We start from the raw sequence: 21,405 nt of genomic DNA on the forward strand, positions 1-21,405 counted from the left end.
CTTATCTATCTTACATGGCTCAAAGATCCACCAAGGGTGGTCGGTGTCTGAATTTTGACCTTTAGAAGAATGTTTTTGTTCTCTTTTGTTCTATCGGTCCTGGGACTCTGAACCTCAATATTCGGTCTGGTATTTTTTCTCCCCCCCCCCCCCCCCTTCTTTTTTTTTTTTTCTCAAGGTTGATTTATGGACTATTTTGCTCACATGGCAAAGTTTAGTTAAGTGGGCTTATTTAACGGGTCCTGGGGGATGGGGGGGCTCTCCACAAATGGTCTCCAGAAGGGGGATTTTTGTCCCCGGGATTCCCTTGGGGGGGGACAGCCCTGGCTTGGGGATACCCACCTTCCCCCGGGTTTTGGTATGCTACCACTCACGGGCTGCTCATAGCGAGTTTTGATCTCCTTTCCTCCACTGACTCAGGCCCCCTCATGCTCCGGGTCCCCTGGGGCATTCAGATGTACACTGGTTCCCAGGGAGGTATGGTTACAGGGGGGAACTCTCCCCTCGGGTTCTACTAGGTTCGGGGTTACTTAGCCTTCTGACAAATAAAGGGGAGAGCCCGTAGATCCCTGTGACCCAAGGTTTTTTTCATATTTCATGTTATCAATAGATATTTTTCAAAGATTATTTACGTTTACTGAACGCTCGGTCATATGTTATTAATAGACCTGACTGTGGTCTTCAGTTAGCATGTTTCGAGGAACTGGGGCTGTGGTGGACCCAGTGTGCCGACACTAGATCGCAGGAGTTCCTCTGGTTCCCCTGGGCTCTAATTGGTCTCCCCGTTTTAGGGAGGCTCAGGTCCAAGTGGACGCTAGGGTAGGAACAACAGTCCTTCCTACTCTTTGGGTTGGGTGGGGATGGTTTCCCCAATTTCTTCAGTACAATTACCAGTTATGTTTATCAATTTTTTGTTGCTCTTTGTTCAATGCTCACCATTATTTTCTCTTCTTATCCTTCATTTCTTTTCTCTCTCCCTCCCCTCCCTTTCTACTCTCCCGTACTCTACAATAGGTTCTACCAGACTCAAGGGAGGTCTCTGGCTCCACATCCCAGGCCCGAACGGACTCCACGTCTCTCTTGCGGGGATTCAAAACTATTTCCACTCCCTAGGAGTAGGTAAGTCGCAGATTATAGGGATAGTTTTCTCCCCTGTGGACTATGGCTAGCATGAAGGATCAACACCATCCTATTAGAATTATATTGCACAACACCCAAGGCCTAAACTCCCCAATTAAATGCAGAAAGGTCTTCCAGTCCTATCACTCTATGCACATGGATGTCCTGCTTCTACAAGAGACACATTTCCCGGTGAGCTACAAACCCTCATTTCTCCATCAGCACTATCCCCAATTCTTCTTGGCCTCAGCTGAAAACAAAACCAAGGGTGTGGCCATTTGCTTCACTAAACATTTAAATGTTTCACAACCAGAGAAGATAGTTGATCCCCAGGGGCACTTCCTACTAGTGTCAGGCCATATTGATGGCAAACTTTATACCTTTGTTTCTTATTATGCGCCTAACAAAGGCCAAAGAAAGTTCTTTCACTTTCTGCTTAAAAAACTACAAGTCCACCTTAAAGCTACAGTGTTTATAGGAGGGGATTTAAACACCGCCTTTGACTCCGCACTTGATAGACTAGCTAACGGGAAATCTAAATCTAAACGCCCATCCAAACAGAGTACTAGAATAGCGGCTCTTTTATTTGGAGAAGGCTTGGTCGATATCTGGAGGGAAGCAAACCCACACAAAAAAGATTACACTCACTTCTCAGCACCACACAACTCTTTCGCCAGGATAGACCACATCTTTACTCGCTCGCGCACTATCCCGCTTATTCTAAGCTCTCGGATTATTGACTCTTCGCTGTCCGATCACGCTATGGTCTTGGTTGTGGCTCAGAAAGTAGGTCCCTCAAAGGGTCCACCACGTTGGAGACTACAGGAGTATCTACTTAGTGATCCAATAAATTGTCTGGGCATAGAAGCGGCCATAAAGGAATACTTCCAATTAAACCAGACGGCAGAGGTTTCCCCTTCCGCTATATGGGCAGCTCACAAATCGGTAACTAGGGGTCACATTATTAGTTTATCCTCTCAACTCAAAGCAGCCCATAAAGCCGACATTCTCAAACTCACATCGAAATATCGGACTGCAGCAAAGGCACATAAGAGACTCCCCACCACAGACTCTCTAAAGACCCTTGACAAATCCCGGACCCTCCTTAATCTAGCCCTGACCTCCGCAGCCGAAAAACATCTAAGATGGACGGGAGCTAAATTCTCTTACCAAACTGACCGGATGGGCTCCAGACTAGCAGCCAAACTCAACCCCAAACAACGCTCTTTAGCGTTTCCCAAAATCAAGATGCCATCAGGAGATCTGACACAAAACCCAACAAAGATTATGGAAGCTTTTTCACAATTTTATGCTAATCTATATAAACCCTCCAAATCCCCCCCCCCAAACAGCAATGTGACCATTTCCTCGGTGACCTACCTCTTCCAGCTTTGTCCAAGGAGCATAGGGAACTTTTAGATGACACGTTTTCGGTGGAGGAAGTGTTAGGCACAATCTGATCTCTTAAAACGGGGTCCGCCCCGGGACCAGATGGTTTCTCCACCGGATATTACAAAAAGTTTGCCCCCAGCCTGGCCCCTCACCTAACTAAATTTTTCAATTCCCTCAGGGATGGAGCCCCCCTGGGACCTGATCTTAACTCAGCATGTATATCGGTAATCCCGAAGCCGGGAAAAGACTCAAGTGAGCTTGGTAACTATAGGCCTATTTCGCTTATTAACAATGATATCAAAATTCTGACAAAAATTCTAGCGAACAGGGTGGCGAGCTTCATATCCAAATATATCCATAAAGATCAGGTGGGCTTCATCCCTGGCAGACAGGGACCAGATCATATACGTAGAACTATAGATGTCATCTCTCTGCTTAGGTCTGGATGGGATGGGGGCCCTCCACAGAGGGGCTTCCTCCTTTCCATTGACCTACATAAAGCCTTCGACTCTGTTGACTGGGAATATTTATCTGACATATTACAAAGATGGGGATTTGGCCCCTTCTTTCTGAACTTCATTAAGTCCCTTTATTCGACCCCGTCAGCCCTAGTTTGTCTCATGGGGAGGTACTCAGAACAGTTCCCTATCGGACGGGGGACCAGGCAGGGCTGCCCACTCTCCCCTCTCCTCTTCGCGATTGCAATTGAACACTGGCTGTGGCAATCAGAACCACTCCAGATATTCAGGGGGTACATTGCGGAGATCAGGAGCATAAATGCGCGCTTTATGCGGATGACCTTCTCCTTTATATCACCTCCCCTCTAACCTCCACCCCTATGATCTATAAAATCCTCCAAGAATTTAGCACAGTTTCTGGCTTAAGGGTCAATATGTCCAAATCCATTGCTCTGAACATAACGGTCCCGCAAGATCTAATCACTCAGCTCTCCACTAATTTTGAATTCCCCTGGGCGCTAACAGAGATTCCCTATTTAGGCATCAGAATAACTTCAGACATACAAAGTCTTTTTGGAGCCAATTACCCACCCATGCTTCGAAAATGTAGAGAGGACTTGGATAGGTGGGCCAGATGTGGTCTATCCTGGTTGGGCAGAATTCATGCCGTGAAAATTACTCTTCTCCCCCGCCTTTTATATCTTTTTCGCTCCCTCCCTATCCCGATTAAAAAACAGTTCCTCCTCAAATTCCAATCGGAGACTGTCCGCTTTATCTGGGGTCGAAGGGGGTACAGATGCCCCTCCAGTATCCTTTACCATCTAAAAAGTCAGGGAGGGCTCGGTTTGCCGGACTTATGGCGATACTATCAGGCAGCCCAACTTTCCCAAATCTCAATGGTTCTTGTGAAAGGCCCAAAGCCGAGCTACCTTCTCTGGTGTGAACCTAAGGCTAGGCCAGCAATCCTATCACCCACCCTCACTCATTCCATTGCCTTGAGCACAAGTCTCTTTTTGCTTCGTAATCTAATCTCACCTATCAGACCGCTAGCTCACCTTTTCCACAATCCTGATTTCCCTCCAGGGATGGTCATTAGGGCTTTTAAATGGTGGACAGATAAAGGCCTATAAAGGATAGGTCACTTTCTTTCCCCCAAAGGCCCGATCACGCTGACTCACTGTCAGAATAACTTAGATATGCCTGACTCTGAGATCTTCAGATTCTGCCAAATTACCCACTACCTACACTCAATTTGGAAACACAATCAAGAAAACCCCTACTTGACTCCCTTTGAACATTGGTGCTCCAATATAGAAGTCCAGAGGGGAGGAATAGCCCTAATTTACACTGCATTAAAATCTCTCTCGGACAAACCTGCTTATGCTCGGGCCTGGGAGGAGGACACAGACAGCTCCTGGACTTCGAAGGATTGGTCTATCAGGTTTGAAAGATCCTTCAAAGGTATACAAAACATCTCGATAGAAGTCAGTGTCAAAGTCATAACACGGTGGTACTATGTACCTGCTCGCATTTCTGTCATTTTTCCAGGGACATCCCCCCTATGTTTTAGGGGTTGCGAGCTAGAGGGGTCTATGATGTATATATGGTGGTTCTGCCCTAGAATCAGATCATATTGGGGTAAAGTTTTCCCCACAATCAGTACTATTTTGCAGCAAACAATAACCCCTAATCCCTCCATCGCTCTGCTAAATGGGAGGATCAGGGATCTTCCTAAATTTGCACAGAAGCTAATATTCTTTATCCTCCTAGGAGCTAAAGTTACCATAGCGAAGTCCTGGAAGAAACCTAGCGTTTCGTTTCAGGGTTTTAAGAGGAAGGTAAAAAATGCAGCACTAAACAGTGTTATAGCTGGGAAACTGAAACATACGTGAGTCCATATAACCATGAAAAATAGAAAATGTGATAACACAACATGAGTCCAAATAAAACAATGGTGAATAAATAGAGTGTTAACTCATGTCCATACATTAAAGACAGGACGGAAATGAATGGTTGGAGCCCCAAAGGACTGATGGATGGATGTAGATCCGTGGGCTTAGGTTGGCATCAATGATGATAAACTTCAAATAAATGAATAAAGGTGGATACTCTTACCAAAAAAGGTGGACTCCCCTGTCAGCGACATGGAGTCATTCAGGCAATGAGCTCCACCGGGCTGGAAAGGGAATCCGGAATGTAGAAACACCCAAGGTGAACTTCCAGCAACAGGAACTCCCAGGAACAGGAGATAGGTGCCAAAGATGGAAATTTCCAGATGTTGAGTGGTATACCAGCAGTGGTCATCCAAAGGGAAGATGTTCTTATCCAGAGATTATGTAAAAGAAAAAATCACCGCTTCCGCATAGTGCAGGTAAAAAGCAGGAGGATTTTTATTGCTAAAAAGCCATAAACAATAAAATGGTGATCACAAAGTTAAAAACTGAAGCAGCATGGAGGAGGGGTACCGTCCGACGCGTTTCGACCCAATGGTCTTCAACTGAGGCATGGACCCCCTGCTCCACACTGCTCATATTTATAAATAATGATAGATACATAATTGATGAGGAAGGCGGTCAAATCCCATCTCATTGGATGAGCAGCAACCTGTTACACCGGAAGTAAATAGCCCAATTGAGGATAACCTATCAAAAGGCGTAATTACAGACAAGCAGGTCTGCTCTCCAATTAACGAAAAGCCGGAAGGGAGCTATTCCCTGCGATCTTCCGCCCGCATGTCAAACAAAGGACATGACGTAGCGGTAAGAAGCCCGCCAAAGAGTATGTCCTATCAGGTGATCATTGAGGAGGCGGCGTCACGTGACCACGCGTCAGAGCTACAAGCGCTCTGACATCCATATGTAAACAAAGGAAGCCACGTGGAGCAATCCGGCTCATCACGTCCGCCTCTGAGTCACCTGATCCTGAAAGACAATTTCTCTGAGCGGCTAAGGAGACAGACAACGCAGTACATTGCACATCTGTCATACAGTAGTTCAGATAAATAAATCTCTGACCATAACGGGAAGCTAAATACAAAATCATAAATATCTGCAACAAAAAAAATCACTCAATAAATATTAGACAATCATATGAAGCAAAATAACTCGTATTAGTTCCTAATATGAAACAAACAATCCAAAAGAAGATCCAGCAAATATTCCATCAATACTGGATATTCCATACACAGTATGTATTGTATAAATGGCGGGCCCGTTGCCTGAAACCCTATTCCTAATGTGATATATATTATAAGACATAGATAGTCAAATGAGTGTAAGCTAATGTGTGTGATGAATAAGAACGTTTTGTATAGGGCACTTGGGGACAAGTTCAACCATTTCTGGCCGACTACGGCTTGTGAACCAGATAGGATAATAGCTGGGTAAAACCAAAACAAGAAAAGGGTAAAGGGGCAAACCTAGGTGAAACAAGAACACCCCAAAAAAGTATATTAAAAATGAAGTAACATTAAAATAAAAATTAGAGCTATAATGTGTGGCCCCTAAGCCTGATCGATGAAAGAGTTGAGGTCCCACTCCACGTTCAAGCCATACGGGGAGTAGGACCTCAACTCATGTATCCAATACGTTTCGAGGCGGGAAACACCTCGGAGGCGTGGTTCGCCTCTCCAATGGGGAACAAATCTATCGATCACCTGGAAGTGGGTGCCGGAAGGGTCTTTGTTGTGGTACTGTAAATAATGTCATGGCACTGTGTGTTTACTTTTGCCACCTTTAATTCCGGCTATGTGTTCATTAACCCGAATGGTGAAGGTCCTGATGATCCGGCCTACATACTGCTTGTGTCAGGGGCAAGTCAGTAAATAAACAATATACTGTGAAGAACATGTTGCAAATTGTTTCATGTGATATATCTGGGCCGTGACAGTGGACGTAAATGTTAACATCCTCTGCCGCCCCCCTATATTATGATGGCACACGTTGCACTTGCGGCATGGATAATATCCGTTGCAATCCTGAAAAATGGAAACCTTCTTGGGAGGATCTATAATATTTGGGGCAATCTGCCCCTGAATAGATCTTGCTCCTCTGAAGATGACTGCAGCTTGCTCGGGAAGGGCTGGACCTAACAATCTGTCATTTTGGAGCACTTTCCAGTGTTTCCTGAAAATATTTTTAACCTGTTTTGATTGAAGGGAATGAGTAGTGGTAAAGGCCCATTTAAACCTAGAATCCACGGTGGTCTTAGGACGTTCAATCAAAGTAGAACTCCTCTCCAAGGCCAGAATGGAGTTAATCTCCCCATCTAGTAGATCGGCATTATAACCTTTTTCCAAGAACCTGTTCTTAAGTAATTGGGACTAAGACAGAAAATCAGAGGTTCTGGTGCAATTACGACGAAGCCTCAAAAATTGACCTCGTGGAATCACTCTGAGCCACTGTTCCTGGTGACAACTGTCGACTGGAATGTAACCATTCCGGTCGGTAGGTTTGAAATATGTTCTAAATTCCAAATGATCATGTATGGTCGGGATTTCAAGATCCAAGAAATGAATCTTGGAAGAACTTGCCTCGTAGCTCAAGAAGATACCCCTGTTGTTCTGGTTGAGAGTAGTCATGAAATCGTCCAATGAGGCGCAATCTCCATCCCACAGGAGGAGGATGTCGTCTATGTATCTGGCCCAAAGAATCAACTCTGGCCTTCGGTCAACATAGACGACATCCTCCGCCCATTGTGCCATGAACAGGTTGGCTAGGCTGGGCGCGAATTTTGCGCCCATTGCCACGCCCCTCTTCTGCAGATAAAACTGGTCCTGGAACCAGAAATAATTATGCCTTGTGGCAAATTTCAAAAGCTGCATGATGAAATTGCGTTGGAGAAGGGGGAGTCTGACATCCCTGGACAGAAAGTTTTCAACAGCCTCAAAACCCAACTCATGGGGTATGCATGTATATAATGCTGCCACATCAGCTGTGGCAAGGATCATACCTTCCCTAAATTGGACCGATTCCAGAAGTTTGATAGTATCCCTAGTATCTTTGAGAAAGGAAGGGGTGGAACGGACCAGCGGCTGTAGATAAAAATCTGACGATGGGTCGGCCAGGGGGATTGACTGGGTCCTTGTGGACCTTGGGAAGATAAAAGATGGCTGGAATCCGTGGAACCTGCCGCCCTTGTCAGCGGGACGAATTATCAAATTTTTTCTTTCACACAAAGCTTTAAGACCTGTCTTAATGTCCGATTTAACGTAAACCCTTTGGGATGGAGATCGCGCCTCATTGGACGATTTCATGACTACTCTCAACCAGAACAACAGGGGTATCTCCTTGAGCTACGAGGCGAGTTCTTCCAAGATTCATTTCTTGGATCTCGAAATCCTGGCCATACATGATCATTTGGAATTTAGAACATATTTCAAACCTACCGACCGGAATGGTTACATTCCGGTCGACAGTTGTCACCAGGAACAGTGGCTCAGAGTGATTCCACGAGGTCAATTTTTGAGGCTTCGTCGTAATTGCACCAGAACCTCTGATTTTCTGTCTCAGTCCCAATTACTTAAGAACAGGTTCTTGGAAAAAGGTTATAATGCCGATCTACTAGATGGGGAGATTAATGCCATTCTGGCCTTGAAGAGGAGTTCTACTTTGATTGAACGTCCTAAGACCACCGTGGATTCTAGGTTTAAATGGGCCTTTACCACTACTCATTCCCTTCAATCAAAACAGGTTAAAAATATTTTCAGGAAACACTGGAAAGTGCTCCAAAATGACAGATTGTTAGGTCCAGCCCTTCCCGAGCAAGCTGCAGTCATCTTCAGAGGAGCAAGATCTATTCAGGGGCAGATTGCCCCAAATATTATAGATCCTCCCAAGAAGGTTTCCTTTTTTAAGGATTGCAACGGATATTATCCATGCCGCAAGTGCAACGTGTGCCATCATAATATAGGGGGGCGGCAGAGGATGTTAACATTTACGTCCACTGTCACGGTCCAGATATATCACATGAAACAATTTGCAACATGTTCTTCACAGTATATTGTTTATTTACTGACTTGCCCCTGCCACAAGCAGTATGTAGGCCGGACCATCAGGACCTTTACCATTCGGGTTAATGAACACATAGCCGGAATTAAAGGTGGCAAAAGTAAACACACAGTGCCACGACATTATTTACAGTACCACAACAAAGTCCCTTCCGCCACCCGCTTCCAGGTGATCGATAGATTTGTTCCCCATTGGAGAGGCGAACCTCGCCTCCGAGGTGTCTCCCGCCTTGAAACGTATTGGATCCATGAGTTGAGGTCCTACTCCCCGTATGGCTTGAACGTGGAGTGGGACCTCAACTCTTTCATCGATCAGGCTTAGGGGCCACACATTATAGCTCTAATTTTAATGTTACTTCATTTTTAATATACTTTTTTGGGGTGTTCTTGTTTCACCTAGGTTTGCCCCTTTACCCTTTTCTTGTTTTGGTTTTACCCAGCTATTATCCTATCTGGTTCACAAGCCATAGTCGGCCAGAAATGGTTGAACTTGTCCCCAAGTGCCCTATACAAAACTTTCTTATTCATCATTCACATTAGCTTACACTCATTTGATCTATGTCTGATAATATATATCACATTAGGAATAGGGTTTCAGGCAATGGGCCCGCCATTTATACAATGCATACTGTGTATGGAATATCCAGTATTGATGGAATATTTGCTGGATCTTCTTTTGCATTGTTTATGTTTCATATTATGAACTAATACGAGTTATTTTGCTTCATATGATTGTCTAATATTTATTGAGTGATTATTTTGTTGCAGATATTTATGATTTTGTATTTAGCTTCCCATTATGGTCAGAGATTTATTTATCTGAACTACTGTATGACAGATGTGCAATGTACTGCGTTGTCCGTCTCCTTAGCCGCTCAGAGATATTGTCCTTCAGGATCAGGTGACTCAGAGGCGGACGTGATGAGCCGGATTGCTCCACGTGGCTTCCTTTGTTTACATATTGACGTCAGCACGCTTGTAGCTCTGACGCGCGGTCACGTGACGCCGCCTCCTCCCTGATCACCTGATAGGACATACTCTTTGGCGGGCTTCTTACCGCTACGTCATATCCTTTGTTTGACATGCGGGCGGAAGATCCCAGGGAATAGCTCCCTTCCGGCTTTTCATTCATTGGAGAGCAGACCTGCTTGTCTGTAATTACGCCTTTTGATAGGTTATCCTCAATTGGGCTATTTACTTCCGGTGTAACAGGTTGCTGCTCATCCAATGAGATGGGATTTGACCGCCTTCCTCATCAATTATGTATCTATCATTATTTATAAATATGAGCAGTGTGGAGCAGGGGGTCCATGATCCAGTTGAAGACCATTGGGTCGAAACGCGTCGGACGGTACCCCTCCTCCATGCTGCTTCAGTTTTTAACTTTGTGATCACCATTTTATTGTTTATGGCTTTTTAGCAATAAAAATCCTCCTGCTTTTTACCTGCACTATGCGGAAGCGGTGATTTTTTCTTTTACATAATCTCTGGATAAGAACATCTTCCCTTTGGATGACCACTTCTGGTATACCACTCAACATCTGGAAATTTCCATCTTTGGCACCTATCTCCTGTTCCTGGAAGTTCCTGTTGCTGGAAGTTCACCTTGGGTGTTTCTACATTCCGGATTCCCTTTCCAGCTCATTGACGTGGGGCTCATTGCCTGAATGACTCCATGTCGCTGACAGGGGAGTCCACCTTTTTTGGTAAGAGTATCCACCTTTATTCATTTATTTGAAGTTTATCATCATTGATGCCAACCTAAGCCCACGGATCTACATCCATCCATCAGTCCTTTGGGGCTCCAACCATTCATTTCCGTCCTGTCTTTAATGTATGGACATGAGTTAACACTTATTCACCATTGTTTTATTTGGACTCATGTTGTGTTATCACATTTTCTATTTTTCATGGTTATATGGACTCACGTATGTTTCAGTTTCCCAGCTATAACACTGTTTAGCGCTGCATTTTTTACCTTTATTCACAGTTGTTTGTCACAACGTATGCTGCTGCTTATTGTCCTCCCCTTTTTTTCTTCTTTAGAGCGCAGTGTTTTTGCCTATTATTTTTTTTTTTTTTTTTAAGAGGAAGGTTTCGTGGATTATGGCACAGGAACAACTCGTGGCAAAACTAAATGACAAAAGTGGAATATTCTTTGCTATTTGGTAACCATGGGCCAAATACTGTAATGTCCCCTTGTTTCCGGGTACACTACAAGCTCCTTAGATAGTTTGATCCTCTCGGGGAGTATCCCCCTTCTATACTCTTCCTTTTCTTACACCTTTCCCTCTTCCTTTACCTGAGACTCTTGTCTCCACCATAGGTTATAATGGGACAATTTACGTTGAGCATGAGCAGTTTTCTGAGGCAGACTTACTATGTATGTACTATGACTTTAGGCATGATTTTGGCCATGCTATTTATGTGCAAGCACCAGAGACAGGCTGCACAATGGAAGGGACTAGAAGCACAGTTTGGGATTAACAGTAGAGCTAAAGCGATGAAGCGGGAGACTTTGTCCCGGGACTATCAGGCAACTCCAAAGTGAGATCCCATAGGGGTGGCTTGCCAATAAGCCCAGGGTAGAAGTCAAGAACCCCTACTTTATGGTTATGTTCACGGTTACTCCCCCTCACCTAGACTTTTTGATGCCCTGTCTTGCCTCTACTTAGAATTCCTACAGGTGTTGTTATATTTTCTGTATCTGGCCTCATTCTTGAAGGCTATATGTCCTCATTTCAAAATCTGTATTTACAAAAGAGATGTATTGTATATTTCTTTTTTGAATTGTATGACTCTTTTTATCTACAAAATAAAAATTATTTAAAAATAAATTTGGTGTTATCGCTCTCTGATACTGGTCACTGGAAGTTTAACATGTTGCTCTACATACAGATGGCCTAGGCTAGAAGAAGATTGCCAAGACCCTGAAACTAAGCTGCAGCATGGTGGCCAAGACCATACAGCAGTTGAAAAGTGAAAATGTACAAATTTGGACCCAAGTGTCAATATTTTGTCTGGCCACCATTATTTTCCAGCACTGACTTAACCCTCTTGGGCATGGAGTTTACCAGATCTTCACAGGTTGCCACTGGAGACCTCTTCTACTCCTCCATGACAACATCACGGAGTTGGTGGATGCTAGAGACCTTGCCAGTCCTCCATCTTTACCCTCAGCTTCTTTAGCAAGGCAGTGGTCGTCTTGGAGTTGTGTTTGGGGTCGTTATCATGTTGGAATATTGCCCTGCGGCCCAGTCTCCGAAGGGAGGGGCTTATGCTCTGCTTCAGTATGTCACGGTACATGTTGGCATTCATGGTTCCCTCAATGAACTGTAGCTCCCCAGTGCCAGAAGCACTCATGCAGCCCCAAACCATGACACTCCCACCACCATGCTTGACTGTAGGCAAGACACACGTGTCTTTGTACTCCTCACCTGGTTGCCGCCACACACGCTTGACACCATCTTAACCAAATAAGTTTATCTTGGGCTCATCAGACCACAGGACATGGTTCCTAAAATCCTTAGTCTGCTTGTCTTCAGAAAACTGTTTGTTTGTGCATCATCTTTAGAAGAGGCTTCCTTCTGGGATGACAGCCATGCAGACCACCCCTTCAACCTCTGCAGAAATGCTGTCAGCACTCATACGTCTATTTCCCAAAAGACAACCTCTGGATATGATGCTGAGCATGTGCACATGGTTGACCAACTTCTTTGGTCAACCATGGTGAGGCCTGTTCTGAGTGGAACCTGTACTGTTAAACCACTGTATGGTCTTGGCCACCATGCTGCAGCTCAATTTTAGAGTCTTGGCAATCTTCCTAAAGCGTAGGCCATCTTTATGTAGAGCGACAATTCTTTTTTTCAGATCCTCAGAGAGTTCTTTGCCACGAGGTGCCATGTTGAACTTGCAGTGACCAGTATGAGAGAGTGAGAGTGAACACCAAATTTAACATACCTGCTCCCCAGTGGTGTGAGAATGCACACAGCTGGGAGAGAGCAACATCCATCTTACAGTGATTAGTCACATGCAAATCCTCTTAAAGAAGCGAGCCTCTGGCAACATTCTGAATAGAGCACTATATTTGGTATTTCTTTTTGCATACATGGCATTCCTATATTTTGATGAGTGCTGAAAACGTGGCTATTATTACCTGGACTGCTCCATCCGCTTTATGGGTTTGAGCTTTGTGACCTGTTGCAGGTCGAATCGCTAAGGTATAGCTGCGAACATGATAGCGAGAGCAATAATTTTAGCACTGTAAACTGGTAACCTGAAAAAACTTTTAAAAGCGTCGCCTATGGAGATTTTTAAGTATCATTTTTTTGTCACCACTCCATGAGAGTATGCAATTTTAAAGCGTAACATGTTAGGTATCTACTCGACATAACAACAACATCTTTTATATTTTACCCAACAATTGGGTTATATATTGTTGTTTTGCATTAAAATTCATCAATTAATTAATTCAAGTATATTTTTTTTAAAAAATGCATTTGAAAAGTCTGCTGCGCAAATATTGTGTGACATAAAAAATTTCAACAACCACCATTTTATTCTCTGGGTCCTCTGCTAACATATTATATATATATAGTAATTTTCTAGCAAAAAAATGCTGATTTTTACTTGTAAACAAAAAGTATCAGAATAGGACTGGTCTTCAAGTGGTTAATAAAATGACAAGCTTTGCTTTGTCTCCAGGTGATGGAGCTCTTAGCTCTGGAACCTTGCTAACCATTTTGTAGACTGTAGTATTCCTCTTATCTATTTATCAAACTTATATAATAACAATACAATGTTTTTATGGGCATAAATGATCATCTGTAACCACAAAAAGTCATATCTAATCGGTATAAATGAAAGGTAATATAAACTTTTTATTTTCTTTGTCAGTTTTGTACTCAGAGTAACAATATCAGACTCATTAGGAGACTAACCAAATAAAAAAAATAGTAAGTGCTTACCTTGAACTGCTCCAGAATCTGAAGCGCATTCGTAAGCATACTCTCCGCTTTAAAATGACTGCTGCTGTTAAGATACTCCACAGGCAAAATACCCTAGGAGAAAAAACACAAGAGAACAATGTGAGCCAAGTTCACTTCATTAATCACACTACTTAGACAGTAAAACAACCAGCACGATTTTCCAGTAAAGCCAAGCGGGGAAGAGAGATGAGATGTACAACATCAAATGCATGAATCAGGTTTTTACCGAGAAGCACATCAAAGCCAGTTATAGTACATTCATAAATTAGCTTTTTTTCAAAACTTTCTCTATGGCATAAGAAGAAAAAGTTTTATGTTTTTCTAAAAACAATTGAATCTACTTGATCTTTTTTATTAAGGTAGTGTAAAGGGGAGCAACTGCCGTAAATCAATGTACACGAGCCAGATTTTATCCTATACTGACTGGTCAAAGAGGAGTTTCTGATGTTCAAGTCATATGACGCCCTCCCGCAACGAGAGCTGCGCCGCCTGGCCGTCAATTGACAGCCGGCGGTCAGCAAGCAGTTAAGCAATAGTGATTTTCAAGTGATTTAGTGCTACCTAGGAAGCGATAGTGACAGCTCTTCTTGTGAATGCCCCTTAGGTAGCCTAATGCCCCGTACACACAATCGGACTTTCCGACAACAAAACCGTGGATTTTTGTTTAAAGGTTGTTGGCTCCAACTTGTCTTGCATACACACAGTCACACAAATGTTGGCCAACAATCATGAACGTTGGAATGTGGTGACGTACAAGACGTAGGACGAGCCGAGAAAAAGGAAGTTCAATAGCCAGTGCGGCTTCTTCTGCTTGATTCAGAGAATGCGTAAACTTTTGTGCGACGGACTTGTGTACACATGATCGGAAATTCCGACAACAAAGTTTTGTTGGCGGAAAATTTGAAAACCTGCTAGCCAACATTTGTTGACGGAAAAAGTCCGACAACAAATGTTCAATGAAGCAGACACTCGGTCGGACTTTCATCCAACAAGCTCACATCCAACATTTCCCATCAGAAAATCCGACCGTGTGTATTAGGCTTCATTCACACGGCTGTAATCTTTACAGATGTTATGACATGTGTTTTTTACACTGTTTTGGAGGCCATGAAATGCCCATATAGCACCCCCCCCCCAAATGACCCCATTTTGGAAAGTAGACACCCCTAGCTATCTGCTGAGAGGCATGTTGAGTCCATGGAATAATTTATATTTTACCACAAGTTTCGGGAAAATTACAAGAATTTTTATTTAATTTTTTTTCACAAAGATGTGACTAAATGGTATATTGCTCAAACATGCCATGGGCATATGTGAAATTACACCCCAAAATAAATTCTGCTGCTTCTCCTGAATACGGGGATACCACAAGAGTGGGACTTTTTGGCAGTCTAGCCGCGTACAGGACCCCGAAATCTAAGCACCACCTTCAGGCTAAGAGCATAAATTTTTTCACACCTCACAACCTATCACAGTTTCGGAGGCCATGAAATGCCCAGATAGTACAACCCCACTTTGGAAAGTAGACACCACAAGCTATTTGCTGAGAGGCATTTTGAGTATTTTGTAGATCTCGCTTTTTGTCACAAAGTTTTGAAAATTGAAAAAAGAAAAAAAATTAATTTTCCTTTACTTTCTTCAATTTCCAAAATAAATGAGAGTTGGAAAATTCTCCCCATGCCTCTTAGCAAATGCCTTGTGGTGTCTACTTTCGAAAATGGGGTTATTAGGGGGGGGGGGGGGGTTGTGCTATCTTGACATTTCAGGGCCTCCGAAACTGTGATAGGTAGTGAGGAGTGAAATCACCATTTTAAGCCCTTAGAAAGCCTGAAGGCAGTGCTTGGTTATCGGGGTCCTGTACACTGCTAGGCTGCCAAACAGTCCCACACATGTGGTATCCCCATACTCAGGAGAAGCAGCAGAATGTATTTTGGGGTGTAATTGGGGGGGTAAAAACATGCCCATGGCATGTTTTAGTGACAATTGTGAGAAAAAAAAATTATTGTAATTTTCCCGAAACTTGTGGCAAAATATAAAATATGAAAAAAGTGATGGTGCAACGCTAATGACAAATTGAAATTTAAAAGGGTGATCTAAAGTGCATAGATAACCTGATAAACTAAACTAAATATATCAAAATTAGAATAATAGTGAAGATAACAAACTAACAGTATACATGTGCAGTATTGAAATAATGTTTTCAGGTGATTAGACCAATACTATGCATATAAATTGAAATGATATCAGGTGATTAGACCAATTTATACCATACATATAAAATGCAGTGATATCGGGTGATTAAACCAATGTATATCATACACATAAAATACAGTGAACAACTTATTATAAACTCAAAAGCAATAAAGAAAAATCCACTGAGTGAGGAAGAGAGAAGAGAAAAAAAAATAATGTGTTTGATGAATGGAAATGTCCAAAACATATGTATCTTGATGCCCCAAATGGTCATTTTCAAGCCACCGCTAAACGTGCATGAAAAGGGGAGATGATGGAGCACCACCACCAATAACACTGAGGCTTACTAGAGAGTATGGATTCAATAGGACATACGCCCTATGAATCAAAAAGGTTTGTTGGTGACTCTTCACCAAAGATAATAGGACCCAGATGGATATAGGCACTGATACAATTGAATATAGTAATCTTCTCACAAGGACCACAAGTCGACAAGAAAGGAAGCTCCAAGATATATAAAACGTCACGTGGATTCAAACATATGAGGCCAAAAAGGATTAAAAAATGCACATAGCGTGAATCCGCATAACACAAAATTTATTATTAAAAATGAAAGATTTACACTCACATTTTGGAAAAGGTAAAACAAGCGCTTGTTAATCAATAAAATGACGCAATGGGAACAACAGGCTCGACCCGATGCATTTCATCCACGAAGATATCCTCTGGGGTGTCGTCCTGCCTGTCCCACTGCATTTATATATATAAAATATCCCATAAATTTAGGAGACAAACTTGTGCATGCTTATCCTAATTGGTATTGTATGTCCAATGGGGACAAAGATGGCGGCATGGCTTGAGTTTCAAGCCTCACTATGGTATCATCCCAACATATGGAAAAAGGAAACGGAAGTGACACATGCCGCTACAAGCCTCACTCTGAAGGGCTAAAGATGGAGTACGTCAATTAACTGGAAACAAAAAATGGCTTGAAACATGGAATTACGTATTAAAATTGAATAGGATAGGTCTAAATAGACCCACTAAGAAGGTCCGGACTGAAGAAAAAAAATAAATGAGTTAAAAAATGTAAAAAATTACATATTAGAACGAATAGGAAGTGCGCAGTGGAACGCATATCCGGGCGAAAACTAAGCCTCATTATGGATAGCTGGGGATAGGCAGGCATAATAAATGAAAAACGGATGTGACTTATGTTGAGAGACCGGAAGTGGTATCTGGAACGCAGGACAACAAACTCCAAGCCCCGTTTTAATTAATCGGGGCTTGTGCGGACCTAATTGCTATATTGAAAATAATGCGTCCCGGTAAGGGATAAAATAAAAAGAAGGAAAAATAGAAAGAAAACATTAGAAAGCAAAAAAACGTGACATATCACAATACTGAGGTAATGTTATCACATAGGTAGACAACTTATATATGTAAAACATAAATTATGTATGCCCTCGATAGTGATGGTTAGTTTGATTATTGCTGATTGATATACAGTACATATAGAATAATGTAATCAATACAACCAATTTTGGGGAAAAACGCACTAAAAATCTGGATATATGTGAAACACTGCCCAAAAGGTTGATGCAAAGTGAGTGTTATATATGAATCTGCATATATTCATTTAATATAAAATTAAGGATTTTTTAAATTTTGTACCGCACTGGGTTGAATCCTAAAAATTCTGATAAAGCATAAATACAAATATCAGCGAATCACATAAAAGCACATTGGAATATGTATGGAAAGGAAAAAGAGCACCCCTAAATATGATCTATGTATGAAAATAGAACTATTGGCTAAAATATAAAAATCCATAAGGAATCCAACAAATTATCAAAATCAGATGGATGAAATGTATGTATTATAACCTCATAATCCTAAAAAACCTCTATGTTAAACAGCAAGGACCTCTATGATTTGTTTATAAAAGAATTGATGTCCCATTCTACATTGATTCCATGGGGGGAGTGGCACTGTAATTCGTAAATCCAAAAATTCTCAAGACGAGACACTCCCCTGATGATAGCTCCACCCTCCAGGGAGGAATGTATGAATCAATAATTACAAACTCTGTACCTCTGGGGTCTCTGTTATGAAACTCATGGTAGTGATGAGAGACTGTGTGTTTGATGCTACCTTCTACCATCTTACTAATATGCTCACTGACTCTGGTCGTAAATGATCTGATGGTACGACTTAAATTGTTTGTGCTGCACAGAGTATGTCAGGTTTATCAGGTTTTTTTTTTTTCAAAATATAAAATATTCCATAGACTCAACATGCCTATCAGCAAATAGCTTGGGGTGTCTACTTTCCAAAAAGGGGTAATTTTGGGGGGGGGGGGGGGGGGGGGGGGGGGTTGAACTGCCCTGGTATTTTATACACAACATCAGAAACTTATGCCACACATTACCCACTCTTCTAACCACTTGATGACAAAGCCCTTTCTGACACTTTTTGTTTACATGAAAATGTATTTATTTTTTTGCTAGAAAATTACTTTGAACCCCTAAATATTATATATTTTTTAAAGCAAAGGCCCAGCAGATTAAAATGGTGGGTGTTGCAATTTTTTTTTTCACATAGTATTTGCTCAGCGATTTTACAAACTCAATTTTTTTTGGAAAAATTTTTATGCACTAAAACATACTATATTTCCCAAATGTTTGGTAAAGTATAAAAGATGATCTTATGCCGAGTACATGGATACTAAACACGACATGCTTTAAAATTGTGCACAACTGTGCAGCGGTGACAAACTACATACAATTTTTTAAAAGCCTTTACAGGTTACCATTTTAAATTTACAGAGGAGGTCTACTGCTAGAATTACTGCCCTTGATCTGATGTTTGCGGTGATACCTCACATGCATGGTACAATTGCTGTTTACATATTACACGAGACCGACGCTTGCGTTCGCCTTTGCACGGGGGGACAGGGGTGCTTTTTTTTATTATTATTAATTTTGCTTTTTTATTTTATTTTTACACTGTTCCTTTCATGTTTTTTTTAACATTTTTATTGTTATCACAGGGAATCTACATATCCTCTATGATAGTAATAGGTAGTGACAGGTACTCTTTTTTTTTTAAATTGGGGTCTATTAGACTCGAGATCTCTCCTCTGCCCTCAAAGCATCTGACCACATCAAGATCGGTGTGATAAGATGCTTTCCCAATGGCGCTGTTTATATCCGGCGAAACCCAACCCATGAAATGCTCGCAGCTTCTGGTTGCTTAGGCCATAGACATGATTGGAGTTGTTCTGGTCTTTGATCAGCTCTATGGTCAGCTGGTAGAACCACAGGCTGCATTCTCGGGTTCCCCGGAGGGACAGGAGGGCCCGAGAAAATCATGGAAGACGTTGGGAGGGGAAGGGGGGGACGTTCCCTCCCACTGCTTGTAAAAACAGTGTAGCGGCTAAATAGCCACTAGGATTGCTTTTACATGAAAGTCAAAGTTGCTGGCTGAAAAGAACGATACCAAGACAATACCTAAACCTACAGGCATCATTCTGGTATAATCAAAGTCTAGCAACATACCAGTACATTGCTGGTCCTTATTGGGCATATATTGTAATGCTCTTTTTTACATGCAGCCTGTGGACTGAACGAAAAAAAAGAGATTGATCGGTGGGTATGCCCACCATTAGAATACCGCCCTGCATCCACCCACTTCTAAGGATGGGCATAGATGCACCGTTTTTTTTTTTTTTTTTTAACTGTGGTGGTGAAAACACCTCCTAAAGTGCTGGAGTCGCTGATTTATGTATTGTGAGAGAAAACGCTGTTGCTTTCAAGATAAATAAATGAGTGCTGCAGCTGAATGGCATACCTGAAAAGAAAATAATGGTTAACAATAAAACACAGTAAACAGTAAAGTATAAAAGAATTACATACCTGAAAAGCAAATTCAGTTTTAAATGATAAAACATAGTAACAATAAAACATTGCAGTTATAAAATATAGTAAAACAGAGCAGAACAATAGAGAGAATAGAGAAAAAACAATAAAATGACAACTATTTTTGGCTTTTTTATTTCTTTTTTGTTTGTATTTTTTTTACTCTTGGCATCTTTGGAGACCCTGTGAAAGTGTGTCCTATGACTGTGCAGTGCTGTACCCTACGCTAATACTCCACTAGTGTGTGGTAGAGTTTGAAACATTCACTGATGCAAAGACCAGGTTGGTTAGGACAGGAGGGACAATAATAGCGAATGTGATGCCTATATCCGCGTTTTCTACAGACACGACATCTCCTTTGGGGTGATCATTGGGTAGCAGTACCAGGGAGGACATACGGAAAATACCTCTCATGCAGCCAACTCACTGCATTTGTGTTGGGAAGTTGGACAACAGCACCGTCTGGAAACAGAAGGGCTGTGATGATCTCTTCCTGGAATTTAAGGAAGGATCCAGTTCGTCCTGACACTTTGTACAGCACATAAGCGTTCAGCAGAGCCAATTGGCATAAGTATACAGATACTTTTTGTACCAGCATCTGGCCTTACGGGCAATTAAGTACGGCGCCATCAACCGGTCATTGAGGTCCACCCCTATCATATTAAGGTTGTATTCGTGGACACAGAGGGTTTCTCCACAACACCAGTGGACTGTCGTATCTGCGTGAAGGGAGGACAGAATGAAAACATTCCGATTATCCCTCCACTTCACTGCGAGCAAATTATTACTTCTCAAGCAGGCTCTCTCTCCCAGCCTAAGATGGGAATCTACAAGCCGCTGGGGTAAGCCCCGGCGATTAGATTGCACGGTGCCACAAGCGCCAATTCCATGATCAAACAAGTGACTAAAAAGTGGCATGCTTGTGTAATAAACCATAAGAAACCATAAAACCAGGCCCGAACCTGCTTAGCCTCCAAGATCAGACGAAATCGGGCGCTTTCAGGGTGATGTATCCGTAGGCTTTGGAGTCAGACACATTGGGAATCTAGGGCTTGAACCCTTTGTTCCAAGCCAATAGGATAATGTTTTGCAGCAGTCTCGAATGAAACTGAGCATAAGGAATGGCCTCGAATGAAGCTACCATCTTTCCCAGCAACCTCATGCAAAGTTGAATAGAGGAATTCATCTAAATCTGTTTCTTTATCTTTTCCTGGGGCAAGAATATCCTTTTCTGGGTGTAGCTATGATCAGACCCAAGTATCTTAGCCCTTTTCATGGTTTTAAAGAAGATTTCTCCTAGGCTGAGAAACCGACCTAGATATTCCAGG

The 21,405-nt window shown here is 42.3% G+C and overlaps 1 protein-coding gene across 4 annotated transcripts in view; it reads right to left on the bottom strand.

The window, feature by feature from the left end:
- PIGN (phosphatidylinositol glycan anchor biosynthesis class N) overlaps positions 1-21,405 on the bottom strand; it is a 637,819-nt gene that overhangs the window by 417,241 nt on the left and 199,173 nt on the right. For all 4 annotated transcript variants that reach the window (XM_073630904.1, XM_073630905.1, XM_073630902.1 and 1 more), the window contains one exon: positions 13,944-14,036. In XM_073630904.1, the coding sequence (XP_073487005.1) occupies positions 13,944-14,036 (93 nt within the window). The remainder of the gene's footprint in view (positions 1-13,943; positions 14,037-21,405) is intronic.

The sequence above is a fragment of the Aquarana catesbeiana genome, linkage group LG05, assembly GCF_042186555.1.
Source record: "Aquarana catesbeiana isolate 2022-GZ linkage group LG05, ASM4218655v1, whole genome shotgun sequence".
NCBI classification, from domain to species: domain Eukaryota; kingdom Metazoa; phylum Chordata; class Amphibia; order Anura; family Ranidae; genus Aquarana; species Aquarana catesbeiana.